The sequence below is a fragment of the Varanus komodoensis genome, unplaced genomic scaffold (genome assembly GCF_004798865.1).
Source record: "Varanus komodoensis strain SLA01 unplaced genomic scaffold, ASM479886v1 scaffold271, whole genome shotgun sequence".
Classification (NCBI taxonomy): Eukaryota; Metazoa; Chordata; class Lepidosauria; order Squamata; family Varanidae; genus Varanus; species Varanus komodoensis.
Window position 1 is genome coordinate 67,675 of NW_025335704.1, and position 12,814 is coordinate 80,488.

Sequence of the window (12,814 nt, forward strand, 5' to 3'; positions counted from 1 at the left end):
ACACTCTACATGGGATGGTCTGTGTAATGAAAAATGCCTCCCAGGTTCCAGCAAGAAAAAGCAGGAGGGGAAGCCATTTTGCTGCTACGATTGTGCTCCATGTCCATCGGGGATGTTTTCAAACCAGAAAGGTAGGGCACAGATCAAAAGCAATGTATGTTACAGCAGAAGGGAAGACATTCACTGAAAGGTTGTTTGCCAGCAGTTACGCAGACCTTGCTTGCCTGCTTACCTGTTCTCAGTCACCATGTACTGAAGGAAAGACATCAAAATACAAATATTAGAAGATTGTAAATGAGTAAGAGGAAACAAGGAATAGAAAACAAGAAACTGACTTATGAACAGAAGTACAAAGAATAAGTTTGATTGAGGAGAGGTTGGAAAGATTGATCATAATGACCCATGTCACCCCAAAGGTTGTGCAACCTCTCCAAGAGGTCTTCACTCATTTCATGCCATTATACATTAAAAGATGGCAAACATCCATTCTGCAAGTAGAAGACAATTGCTTTTTTAAAAGCATCTTTGGCACATACATAATTTTGCAGATGGGAGAAACTAGGACACGGGACCTTCTGGACAGGCTATTCTTAAATCTGGGGGGTGTAGAAGCTCTTCTTCATCTATACTTCTATGTTTGTTTTTCAGATATGGAAACCTGTGTCCATTGCCAATGGCATCAATATCCAAACCAATTTCAGAATCAGTGCATTCCAAAGACTCCAAACTTCCTCGCTTTTGAAGACACCTTGACCATTATTTTGACTTCTTCTCTTCTTTTATTGTCTCTGATCATAGCTCTGGTGATAGGTCTCTTCATCTGGCACAGGGACACTGCCATTGTCAAGGCCAACAACCGAAACCTTACCTACATTCTCCTCATCTCCCTTCTCTTCTGTTTCCTCTGCTCCTTCCTCTTCATGGGAAGGCCCAATACTGTGTCCTGCCTTCTTCGACAAACGGCTTTTGGCATGGTCTTCTCTGTGTGCCTCTCCACCATCTTGGCCAAAATGGTTTCTGTGGTGCTGGCATTCATGGCTCCCAAACCAGGATCCCAGATGAGGAAGTGGGTAGGGAGAAGACTGTCACATTCCATTGTGCTCTGCTGCTCCAACATTCAGGCAGGCATCTGCTTTCTGTGCCTGACATGGTCTCCCCCTTTCCCAGATCTTGACATGCACTCCATGACTGAAGAACTTGTCCTACTCTGTAATGAAGGCTCAGTCTTCATGTTCTATTGTGTCTCGGGCTACCTGGGCCTGCTGGCTTCAGTCAGCCTTTTGGTGGCCTTCCTCGCCAGGAAGTTGCCAGACAGCTTCAATGAGGCCAAGTTCATCACTTTCAGCATGCTGGTCTTCTGCAGTGTGTGGTTGTCCTTTGTCCCAACATACCTGAGCACAAGAGAAAAGTACATGATGGCTGTGGAGATTTTCTCCATCTTGGCCTCCAGTGCTGGCTTACTATGCCGCATCTTTTCCCCCAAATGCTATATTATTGTGATTTGACCAGAATTGAACAACAGGGAGCAGTTAATGAGAAGAAAGAAGGAAACATTAGAGGAACTGATGTTCTCTCTGATTTTCTCTGCATCCTACAGAAAAGCATAAGAGTGGGATAAAGGAATCCTGACTAAAGTGTCTAATCAGATTTGCCATGTGTTTGTTGTCAATCCAATCCTTCTCTTCACATCAAAAATAAGTAGAGAGGACCCAATGATCACAGTCCTTTTGTCAGAGAAGAATTCACTCTCCAGTTCTTGGATTGTCAATTCCATAGTAGCCCAGCATCCAATGAACTGAATAAGACTTTCAACCTCCTTTCTTCTTCTTCTGCCTCCTTGAAGCACTTCATGAGCTAAGGATGATCACAGAATTTATAGATGCTCTAGGAAATCTCTCAGTTTCAGTCCTACTTGCATTGCTGCATGAAAAGAATCACATGTGAGAATGGTGGTGCTGACTCAGGAATCTGCACTTGTTATTTTAATAACTGAACCTGAGTTTAAATATGCATTTTTGCAATGCAGTGCACCAAGCATTTCAGTATCATCAATCAGGATTTAAAGCAAATCAGGCCAAACCCACGACCAGGAACAACACAACCCATTGTGCTTAGAGAACACCTAGAACCGAGGTCTCAATCTCGCTGCCCGCGGCCCAATTGCCGGGACGGGCGGGGCACAGGGGAGGGGCCCTACAGCCTTCAAAGCGCCGGTGGCACCCGGGCTGGCCTCTGGATGAGCGGCCCACCGGCACTGCGGTGGTGGAATGCTTGATGCAGCCCAGCCTCACCCAGACTCTACTTCCAGCAGCCCCCAGGTAAGTTGAGTTTGAGACCACTGCCCTAGAACCAGCCATAGGAAGTTGTGATGGGTTGTTGCCCCAAAACAGGGCACTCTGCATGAATCATTCAAAATCCCTCTGACACAGTGACTCAGCATGTATTGTCATTAAGAGTGGGTTCTCATGATGAAAACACATAATCTCTCATTATCTCTGTCTTGATTGAACCGGTCCCATGCTGACCAGGTTGTCTGAGACTTGTTACTCACTGGCACTGAGGATTGTCATAGGCAAAGTGCAAGCTGTCTGAGAGCACTTCTTAGAAATATGTGCACACATGTGTGCTCACACACAAACACACAATATGTTGTTTATCTATGTTGTAAGCCGCCCCGAGGCTTCGGCGAATGGGGCGGCATAAAAATGTTTTAATAATAAATAATAATAAATAAATAATATCACAAAGACAATGTAATTCTCTTGCCATCAAATACACCACGATTCCACATTCCTTTAGCCTAGAAAGTATGTTCTTCTGTTCAGTTGCATTCTGCAGTCATCTGCTAAACCTGCAAGTCCTAAGCTAAGCTTGCATCATGGAGATCAAATGTGCACAAATTTTCATCAACCATGTAATTATCAAAAATGCTGTAATTCGTTCAACTCTTCAGACAGTTGAACAAGAAGGAAAATTAGGAAGCAGGTCTGCAAGCTATTTAGGTCTCCCCCTGGAGCATGGAGTGCTGCGATGAAGCAGGAGACAGAGGCTGAGCCTTGCCAGTTTGATCAGCTCCCCCGTTTCACTGGAACATTCTAGGTGCAAATGTGGATTCTGGATGTGCTTGAGGAGCAAATGTTGATACATTGTTGATTGTGGCAATGTATGTCTCCTTTGCTCCTTGACACTTTTCTCAATTCACCTTCAGGATAGTAACTTTCTTGTTGTAGAGCAAGTAAAGGAAGGATTCATGTGTGGGGAGAGTTTGCCGAAAGAATGATTCTGCTATTCCAGCAGCTACTGTTCCTAATTGCAGTTCAGAAAGTGTATACTTTGAAATGAAAAGGAAAGGAACCTGTGCATATTCCACACAACTGGTATGAACACGGAGATCTACTCATTGGGGGGATGGCATCTTCAATGCATTACCTTTCCCACAGCATCCCGTTCATGCGACACCCTTCTAAGGAGAAGATTACCTTCCCAGCGTAAGCTTGACATGGACTTAAACTACATTGAGTGGCTCTTTATTTTTAAATCACTATCTGCCTATATGGATTGCTTTGGGAAAGACTGAATCTTCAAAAATAAAAATACTGAAAGTGTGCTGCAGTGTCAGAAGACCTGCCCAGCTTTCAGACAGTGCATTAACATTCATGAATTTAAAGAGAAAATCCTGCAAAAATATGCTATGCAGCTATTAATTTCAAAAGGGTTTATTTTTCTTTTAACTTTGCTGGCTCAGCTCCCTAAGCATGTACGTGCTGTTCAATCTTTCAGTGGGAGTTACAGTGGAATAGGCATTTGATTACATGATTTTGTTGCACCCTGTACCTTTTCAGTGAAACCGCATGCCACTGCTTTCTTTGCAGGTTCATAACAAAGTTCTACCAACACATCCTGTCTTTTGTATTTGCCATTGACAAGGTCAATGAGGACCCCAGCATCTTGCCCAACATCACCCTTGGCTTCCACATTCGGGAAAGCTACAATGATGCAAGGATAACCTACCGCACCACCTTAGATTTGCTTTTCAACACACATCAGTTTGTGCCCAACTACCAATGTGGCATTGAAAAAAATATTGTTGGCATCATAGGTGCATTGAGCTTTGAAACTTCCTCCTGCATGGCAGACATCCTAGGTCCTTACAAGATTCCACAGGTAGGAAATGCACATGGGCCGGTGTGCCAGAGTGGTCAGAAGGCTGGACTGAGAGGTACGAAACCCAAGTTCTAATGCCCCTCTGCGAGATGACTATGGGACAGTCACTTACATATTTCATGGGGTTCTAATAGCTAAGGAAAACAATAACCTGGCACTAAAGGCATTCCGCATAAGTTCTCCAATGCATTCCTCTCTTTCCAGGAGCAATTTGATGATCTGTCAGAATGAAGTGGAATAGAGGGAAGAGGTAGGAAAGGGAACTGAAAGCATAGAGTTCCTTTTTGAGTGTCACATGTTTATCCAAAGATGTAAATGTTGTGACAGATTTGACCAAGACACTGGATTGGATCCAGGTCTTGTCAAGCCTGCAGTAGTCCTATTAACTCTTCTGGAAATCCTTTGATTCGACCTTGATCTCACACTAGCTCTTTAATACACTTACTGGCGGATTCTTCTAGTTGGATCATTAATGAATTGGACACATTTCTTCAGGATGCTTCTTCAACTAACTGTAGGCTTAACTCATTAGGAACCCTGGGTAAGGTAAAAAATTAGTTTCCATTAAAGTCTGAAAGGACTTGAAAGGACAACTGTGCCCATTTACAGAACTTCCTTGACTTCCAGCTATGCCAATGCTATCAGTTATTTTCTGCGTACAATGGTCCAGCTGCCCTGCATCATCCATTTCAAATGTCAAATGAATTATTTGAATACTTTGTTAAATCATTGTTCATACAATAACTTGTTTCAGCAGCTGAAGCTTTTAAATAGTGAATCCAGTTTTGGGACCAAGGAGGCTGAGAAATCCTTCTTTTCCCTTTCTGAAAGCTCAGCCTTTCTCCTCTTCTTTCCTTTTTCCAAGCTTTCATATGGCTCATTCAAACCCATGAATGATCAGGACAATCTGCGCTCCTTTTACCACATGGACCCCAATGAAGACCTGCAATACCAAGGACTTGTCCAGTTACTCCTCTATTTCCAATGGACGTGGGTAGGTCTCATGGCTTCAGATGATGGTGGTGGAGACCAGTTCTTGAGAACCATGGAGCCACTGCTTTTGAAGAACAGGATCTGCTCAGAATTCACAAGAAGTGTTGCAATAACTTTGCATATAAGTGAAAAGATAGAGGACATTTTTCGTACACTATGGAATCATGTGGAATACATAATGGGGAGAAAATCCAATGCCATTTTAATCCATGGTGAAGCATCAGCCATTATATGGTTGACAAGTCTTCTCTTGGCAAACACTTTTGCTCAGCAAGTATTTCCTCAGTATAAGGGGAGGCTCTCCTCATCAAAAGTGTGGATAACAACAGCTCAGATTGATTTCTTTATAACTGGCTTGGGAACACTTAGTGGATTTGACATACAACAGCTCCATGGTGCCCTTTCCTTTGCCATTCCTTCCAAGCAACCTGAAGGCTTCCGAGAGTTTCTTGAGCTTGTCAATCCTTCTTGGGATAATGACGATGGCTTTATTCATGAATTTTGGCAATGTGCTTTTGCTTGTTCATTTTCAGGATCCATTGTGATTTTCCTAGGTCGAACATGTACAGGAAATGAGAGTTTGGAGACCGTTCCTCGGTCTGTGTTTGAATTGGAGATGAGTGGCCACAGTTACAGTATCTACAATGCAGTCTACACTCTTGCTCATGCTTTGCACAACTTGTACTCATCTACACCCAACCACAGAGGAACAGTGAGTGGAGACAGGGCATTTCCTGAGGTTGTACATTCCTGGCAGGTAACTTTGCTGACTGTCAAAAGTCAATGGTCATCACGTAGAGATTAGAAGGTGGTGTGAATGTTTATTTATGTATTGTTTATTGCACTATGCAAAAGCTACGATCCATGCCATGACAATAAAGAAAAAGTAAAAAAAAAAAAAGAACAAAAATAAAGCATTGAAGATTCTTCCACAGTTTCAGGAAAGAAAAGTTTCTGTAGTGGTCATTCCAGTAAAACATTATGCAGAACATACAATTGTTATTTGAAGTTATGAGGTTAGAGAAGAAGATCAACTCTAACATGGATTTGTAGCTTTACCTTGGGGGTTTTTTTGCGGGGGGTGGGGATGAGTTACAAATAATGAGCAGGTAAGTTTCAGTGGAGAAGGCAAGCATGCCATGGGAAACTGGATTTCCAAGAAGATAAGAAGGACCAAAAAAGACCTCAATGAACTCCTTAAGTGAAGCCACAGACCTGATTTTTGAACTGCTAAGCAGGGATTTTGTGGAAAGTTCATCCTCAAGGGCTCTCTTCCTTAGGCTACCCTAAGTCAGAGATTACTTGATGGCACATAGAACCAACAAAATATACTTCCACAAAGACACCCCGAGGTATTCACATTTTTCTTTAATTCCACCTATAATCCACCTGCTCAGACATCAAACTTTTTACAACCCTTCCCTCATTGAGCAAGTACAGGTGGCGATTCATCCATCTAATATGGCAACCCTGGTCATTGACTGTCAAATGGTGAGGAAAATATGCTTACATGAACTTGCTCTCATTTCCATGAGATGAGTATGTAATAATAACATTTTTAAAACTTCCCAATAGAATAAATGTATGTGATTTTCAAGTACCTGGTTCCCTACAGCCATATCCCTCAGACCCTTAAAACAAAATTATGTCATGTTGATCCTGCAGTTCATACTGAGAAGGAGCCTTTTATCTTTACTGGGGCTTCCTGTCCAGTGATGGTATCTTGAACACGTCCCCCTACACCCATTCTTTTACCAGTAGTCTACAATTCCATCAGTACAGCTAGATAAAACAAAAACCACAAAAGGAACAAAGAACAAAAGGGCCAGTACAATATTTCACAACTATTGCTTTCAAGACAATCCTATGCATTTTAGAGAGGAAAAAAGTCCATCAGCAGCATCCCCCAAGTGATCAACTCAGGAGCGAGAATGCCATGAGCTGGGAGCAATTTCCTTTCAGAACATGTATACAATTGCACCTGAACTGTGCGAAAACCTGGATCCAGCCAATACATGCATAGCCATGTTTGTTCTTGGTAGATACTCCTGGAAGTTCTCAGGGCAATGCTTTCAAAGGTGAGATTCTTGGTGATGCATAATCTGCTTTCAGTGATTCATATATCCGTTTCCTAAAAAGGAATGCTTCTCTTTCCCTGCAAGCTACTTGCATATTGTGAATGAGAATATCACATCTCTTGTACCATTTGATTGTCTTTGTCTCTTGTTTAGCTGCACTCAATGATTCAGAAGATCTCATTCAACAACAGTGCAGGCGAGGAAGTTGCCTTTAATAAACATGGAAAATTCGAAGGGGGATTTGATATTACCAACTTGGTCACTTTCCCTAATCAGTCCTATGTCAGGGTCAAAGTGGGAAGCATGGACCATGATGTTCTTCCAGGCAAAGGATTCACCATTAATGAGGACAGAATTGAATGGCACAGACAATTGAAGCAGGTGGGAAATAAGGGCATTTCTTTTTTTCCTCAGTTTTTAAAAATATTAATATTAATGAGAAACTGTTACAAAAGAATACAAATGCAAACGCACCATGAAATAGAAGAAAAAACAACTGAAAGAAGCCAAAAAATCTAAACACACACATTAGTACACCCCTGCACTGGGACCATGACTGAAAATATTTTTTCTTTCTTCTTCTTTGCTTCTTGCTCTAACTCTCCACTCTTTCAGGGATACCCCACTTCCACCAACAAAACACTGAATCAGCTGAAAGTTTAAAACCCTTCCCTTCTCTTAGTACATATTCAGTAGAGAAACCCCATATATCAATAAAAACATTCCTCTTTCTTTTCTTAATCCTTTTTTTCACCCTAATACCACATGTCAACTTATCATTAGCCAATGTATTCAAAACTTGTTAATACCAGCCAATTAACTGAAGATCCCATTTGCCTTTCCTATTCTTTGCCATTATCAGTTTTGCTGCTACTACCAAATCTTTTCTTTCTTTGCATTTTCATGTCCTTTCATAAATTCTGTTTCTGGATCTGCTTCAATTTATTATCCATATAGAATCGTTTTACCAGCATCAGGTACCATTTCTTACTAATTTAGAAATATTTTCCTTAATTGTAATTGACATACATTTTAATATTCTCTTTTCACATATTTCCCCATACTTCCCTGTCTATATCCTTCCCTAAATCCATTTTCCATGAGATTTTATAATTATCATATATTTGTCCTACCTGTCCAGTAAAATCTTATAAATCTCAGTTTTAATTGCCCTTTTTGACACAGTACCGTGACTCTCCATATACGTCACAGTGTCATCAAAATTGGTGTGGTCTCTACATTTACCCTTTTTCTTCAACCATTCCCCACTCTATTTTTCCAATTGCATAACATTAACCTAGGTCAGTTTTATTTTCCAAAACACTTTTCTTATCATGCCCTTTCTCCATCCAATATTTCACCATAAATATTTGATTTTCTTTTAATATATTTCTCAAGCTGTCTCTCAGTTTTTCTTGGAATTCCCTAATTTCCATCACTGAAATTTTTGGTGAGAGTTAGCATAAATTCTTCCCTGTACTTATTCCAAACTCACACCATACTTTTTAAAAAGGGGTTTTCTAATTCTATTACAAACTTATCATCCAAAAAAGCTTAAAGGAGATCCCTCAATTTGCCCTTGTTCTTTCTCTGGCCCTATTATCTTAATAGGTTGCAATATGATTTTTGATGTAACTCTTAATTGATTAACTTCATCATATAATTTAATGTTTGGAAAACCCTATTGTTGTTTTTTATACCATCTGTTCTCACTAATCATTGTTTTCTTACCTCCATTTTGAAATTTATTATTTTGCACTGGGAAATCGATTATTCACTATCTTGGCCCTTCCTGGTCATTGAAAAAGTCCTTGATTTGCAATGACTTCCTCAAATGTCTCCTTTGCATGACTTGCCTCCAATATTTTCAAACAGGTGCCTCCTGTTTCTTCCTGTAATGGAAAATGCCCCCCTGGTTCCAGCAAGAAAAAGCAGGAGGGGAAGCCATTTTGCTGCTACGATTGTGCTACATGTCCAGATGGGATGTTTTCAAACCAGAAAGGTAGGGCATAGATCAAAAGCAATGCATGTTACAGCAAAAGGGAAGACATTCACTGAAAGGTTGTTTGCCAGCATTTATGTAGATCTTGCTTCCTTGCTTAACTGTTCTCCGTCACCATGTATATCCACATATAAAAAGTTTGGAAATGAGAAAGAGGAACAAGGAATAGAAAACAAGAAACTAACTTATGAACAGAAGCGCAAAGGATACATTTGATTTAGGAGAGGTTGGAAAGATTGATCATAACAACCCATATTATCCCAATGATTTGTCAATCTCCCAAAGAGGTCTTCTCTCGTTTCATGGCATTATACTTTAAAGGATGGCTAAAGATAAGCAAATACCCATTCTGAAAGTAGAAGGAAATTGCTTCTTTAAAAGCCTCTTTGGCACATGCATAATATTGCAGATAGGAGAAACTAGGACATGGGACCTTCTGGACAGGCTATTCTTAAATCAGAGGGGTGTGGGAGCTCTTCTTCATCAATTCTTCTATGTTTTTCAGATATGGAAACCTGTGTCCATTGCCCAGGGCACCAATATCCAAACCAATTTCAGAATCAGTGCATTCCAAAGACTCCAAACTTCCTTGCTTTTGAAGACACCTTGGCCATTATTTTGAATTCTGCTCTTCTTTCATTGTCTCTGATCACAGCTCTGGTGCTGGGCCTCTTCTTCTGGCACAGGGACACTGCCATTGTCAAGGCAAACAATCGAAGGCTCACCTGCATTCTCCTCATCTCCCTTCTTTTGTGTTTCCTCTGCTCTTTGCTTTTCATGGGAATGCCCAATACAATGTCCTGCCTGCTGCGACAAACTGCTTTTGGCATGGTCTTCTCTGTGTCTCTCTCCACCATCTTGGCAAAAACGGTTTCTGTGGTGCTGGCATTCATGGCTACCAGACCAGGATCCCAGATGAGGAAGTGGGTGGGGAGAAGACTGTCACATTCCATTGTGCTCTGCTGCTCCAACATTCAGGCAGGGATCTGTATTCTGTGGCTTACAACGTCATCTCCTTTCCCAGATGTGGACATGCACCCCATGACTGATGAAATTGTTCTGCTCTGTAATGAAGGCTCAATCCTCATGTTGTCTTGTGTCTTGGGCTTCCTGGGCCTCCTGTCTTCAGTCAGCTTTCTGTTGGCCTTCCTGGCCAGGAAGTTGCCAGACAGTTTTAATGAAGCCAAGTTCATCACCTTCAGCATGCTGGTCTTCTGCAGTGTGTGGTTGTCCTTTGTCCCAACATACCTGAGCACCCAAGGAAAGTACATCGTGGCTGTGGAGATTTTCTCCATCTTGGCCTCCAGTGCTGGCTTGCTGTTCTGCATATTTTCCCCCAAGTGCTACATTCTTCTGTTCAGACCAGACTTGAACAACAGAGAGCAGATAATGCGTAAACCATGTAGATAGTGCAGTGGTCCTTTGTTTCTCAATTTTCTCTATATCTTCTGAAAGAAATTATAAATTATATCATATAATTTCATGGGATTTCGCCTATTTTCCTTTCTCAGTCTAGATATTCCTCTCACTTACTGAAATACTGAAACTATTTTTTAGTTCTTCAATTCTACTTGGAGTGAATGTATTCCTTTTTCTTTGGTTGTGTGCATCGTTCTTTTTTAGAGAAATGTACTCAATGATTTTCAATGTCTTCCATTTCTGAGGAATAAATGCTCCATTAGGAATGGGATATTTGAAGAATTAGGTTCTTGAAAGAAAGTGCATCCCATTCGTAAGAACACATGCTATTTCAAGTCTGGCTGAGCTCACCCAAAACTAGTGCTAGTTCATACCTTGGTCCAATGTAAGTTCAAAGGTGCATCTTTGCTGTGCAGTGTGGCAGACAATAAAAATTACCAGCCAGGATCTTAATCACTTTTATCAGTGAGTTATGCAAACCTAATCTAATCCTAATTATTTTGTATTAATTTTATTTATAGCCCTCCTTTTTCTCTTTCAAGAAACTCATGGCAGCCTACGTAATTCTCCTCCTTCTTTCAATATTATCCTCACCAGAACAACATTCCTCTGAGAGTCTGAGAGTTTGACTGGCCCAAAATGAGCCAGTTATCTCCATTGCTGAGTGGGGATTAGAAGCCAGATTTCCTGAGACCCAATCCTGCAGTCATTCCCACAACACCACACCAACTCTCCAAGTACGCTATGTTTCAGTGGAACAGTCACTGAAGTTGTGTCATGGAGTTTGAAAACTGCTGAAGTGTTTATCTCTGATTGTTGTTGTTTAGTCTCAAAGTCAAGTCTGCCTCTTCATAACCCCACAGGAATTAGATCTCCATGCTCTTCTGTTCTACACTGTTTCCCAGAGTCTGTCTAAGCTCACACCCTCTGCACCAATGACCCCATTCCTTCCATCCCTTTCTCCTTTTGCTTGGAAGCATCAGGATCTTTCTCATAAAATTACCATATATAATCAATTGTTATAATTATAGAATTGCTATAATTCATTCAACTGCTTAAGCAGCATACCAGGGGAAGTGGGGACTTCAGGGGACCCTGCAATATTTAAAGTTTTCCCATGGGGCAATGGAGTCCTGAGATTTAGGAGAAGACTGAGGCAAATATTTGTCATTTTGATCACCTTCCCTTTTGATCATTTTCACTAGAAACTTCTAGCTTTAAACAAGGATTCCAAAATTTGCTTCCGATGCAAAATGTCGATGCATTTTTGTAGTTAGCAACAGCTGTCCCCACAGCTGCATTCACAACCATACTCCTCTGCAACCCACCATCTTCAAGTCACTCTGACTATAATCATGTTGTGGATTTAGGGCAAGACATAGAATGCTCCATGTGTGGGAAGATTTTGCTAGTAAAATGATGCTTCTTCTTCAGCTGCTGCTGTTTTCAATTGTGGTTTGGAAAGTGTATACTGCGGAATGATCTGGAAATGAGCCCATATATATTCCTCACAACTGGTACAAGCCAGGAGATTTCCTCACTGGGGGGATGGCATCCTTTCTACATTACTATCCCCTCAGAAACAGATTCATCAGACACCCTTCTCAGGGAAAGATTAACATCCCATGGTAACTCATTTTCTATTCAAGGCCACCCCAAAATTCTCTTAAGCTATATTGAGTAGCCTTTTATTTATAAATGACTGTCTGCATATATGGATAGCTTTTGGGAAAGAGTAGATTTTCAGTGTTAAAATAAATATACAGGTGAGCTTTGTTGTGAGAAGCTCTGCCTTCTTTTCTGAGAATCCAGTAGTGTGCACAAATCTAAAGAAAGAATTGAGCAAATAAAACCCCCTGCAGTTCCTTATTCCAAAAAGATTTATATTGCCCTTGACTTGCTGGCTTATCTCTCTACATATCCCCAATCTGATGATTCTTTCAGTGCTAGCTAAAGTAGACATGTATGATAACATGATTTTATTGTACCCTTTACTTTTTCTGTGAAACTGTATGCCATTCTTTAATTTTTTGCAGGGTGATGACTAAGTTCTACCAACACATTTTGGCTTTCATATTTGCCATTGACAAGGTCAATGAGGACCCCAGCATCTTGCCCAGCATCACCCTCAGCTTCCACATTCGGGAAAGCTACACTG

The 12,814-nt window shown here is 41.0% G+C and overlaps 1 protein-coding gene across 1 annotated transcript; it reads left to right on the forward strand.

Annotated features, from left to right (window-relative positions):
* Nucleotides 1-2,878: 2,878 nt before the first annotated feature.
* On the forward strand, nucleotides 2,879-10,630 carry LOC123025529 (vomeronasal type-2 receptor 26-like; the record flags this gene model as incomplete). Its single annotated transcript, XM_044434353.1, has 6 exons — nucleotides 2,879-2,985; nucleotides 3,873-4,164; nucleotides 5,030-5,914; nucleotides 7,389-7,616; nucleotides 9,111-9,237; nucleotides 9,743-10,630. Coding segments are annotated over exons 1-6 (2,527 nt in total), but the record flags the coding sequence as incomplete, so codon positions are not given.
* Nucleotides 10,631-12,814: the final 2,184 nt, after the last annotated feature.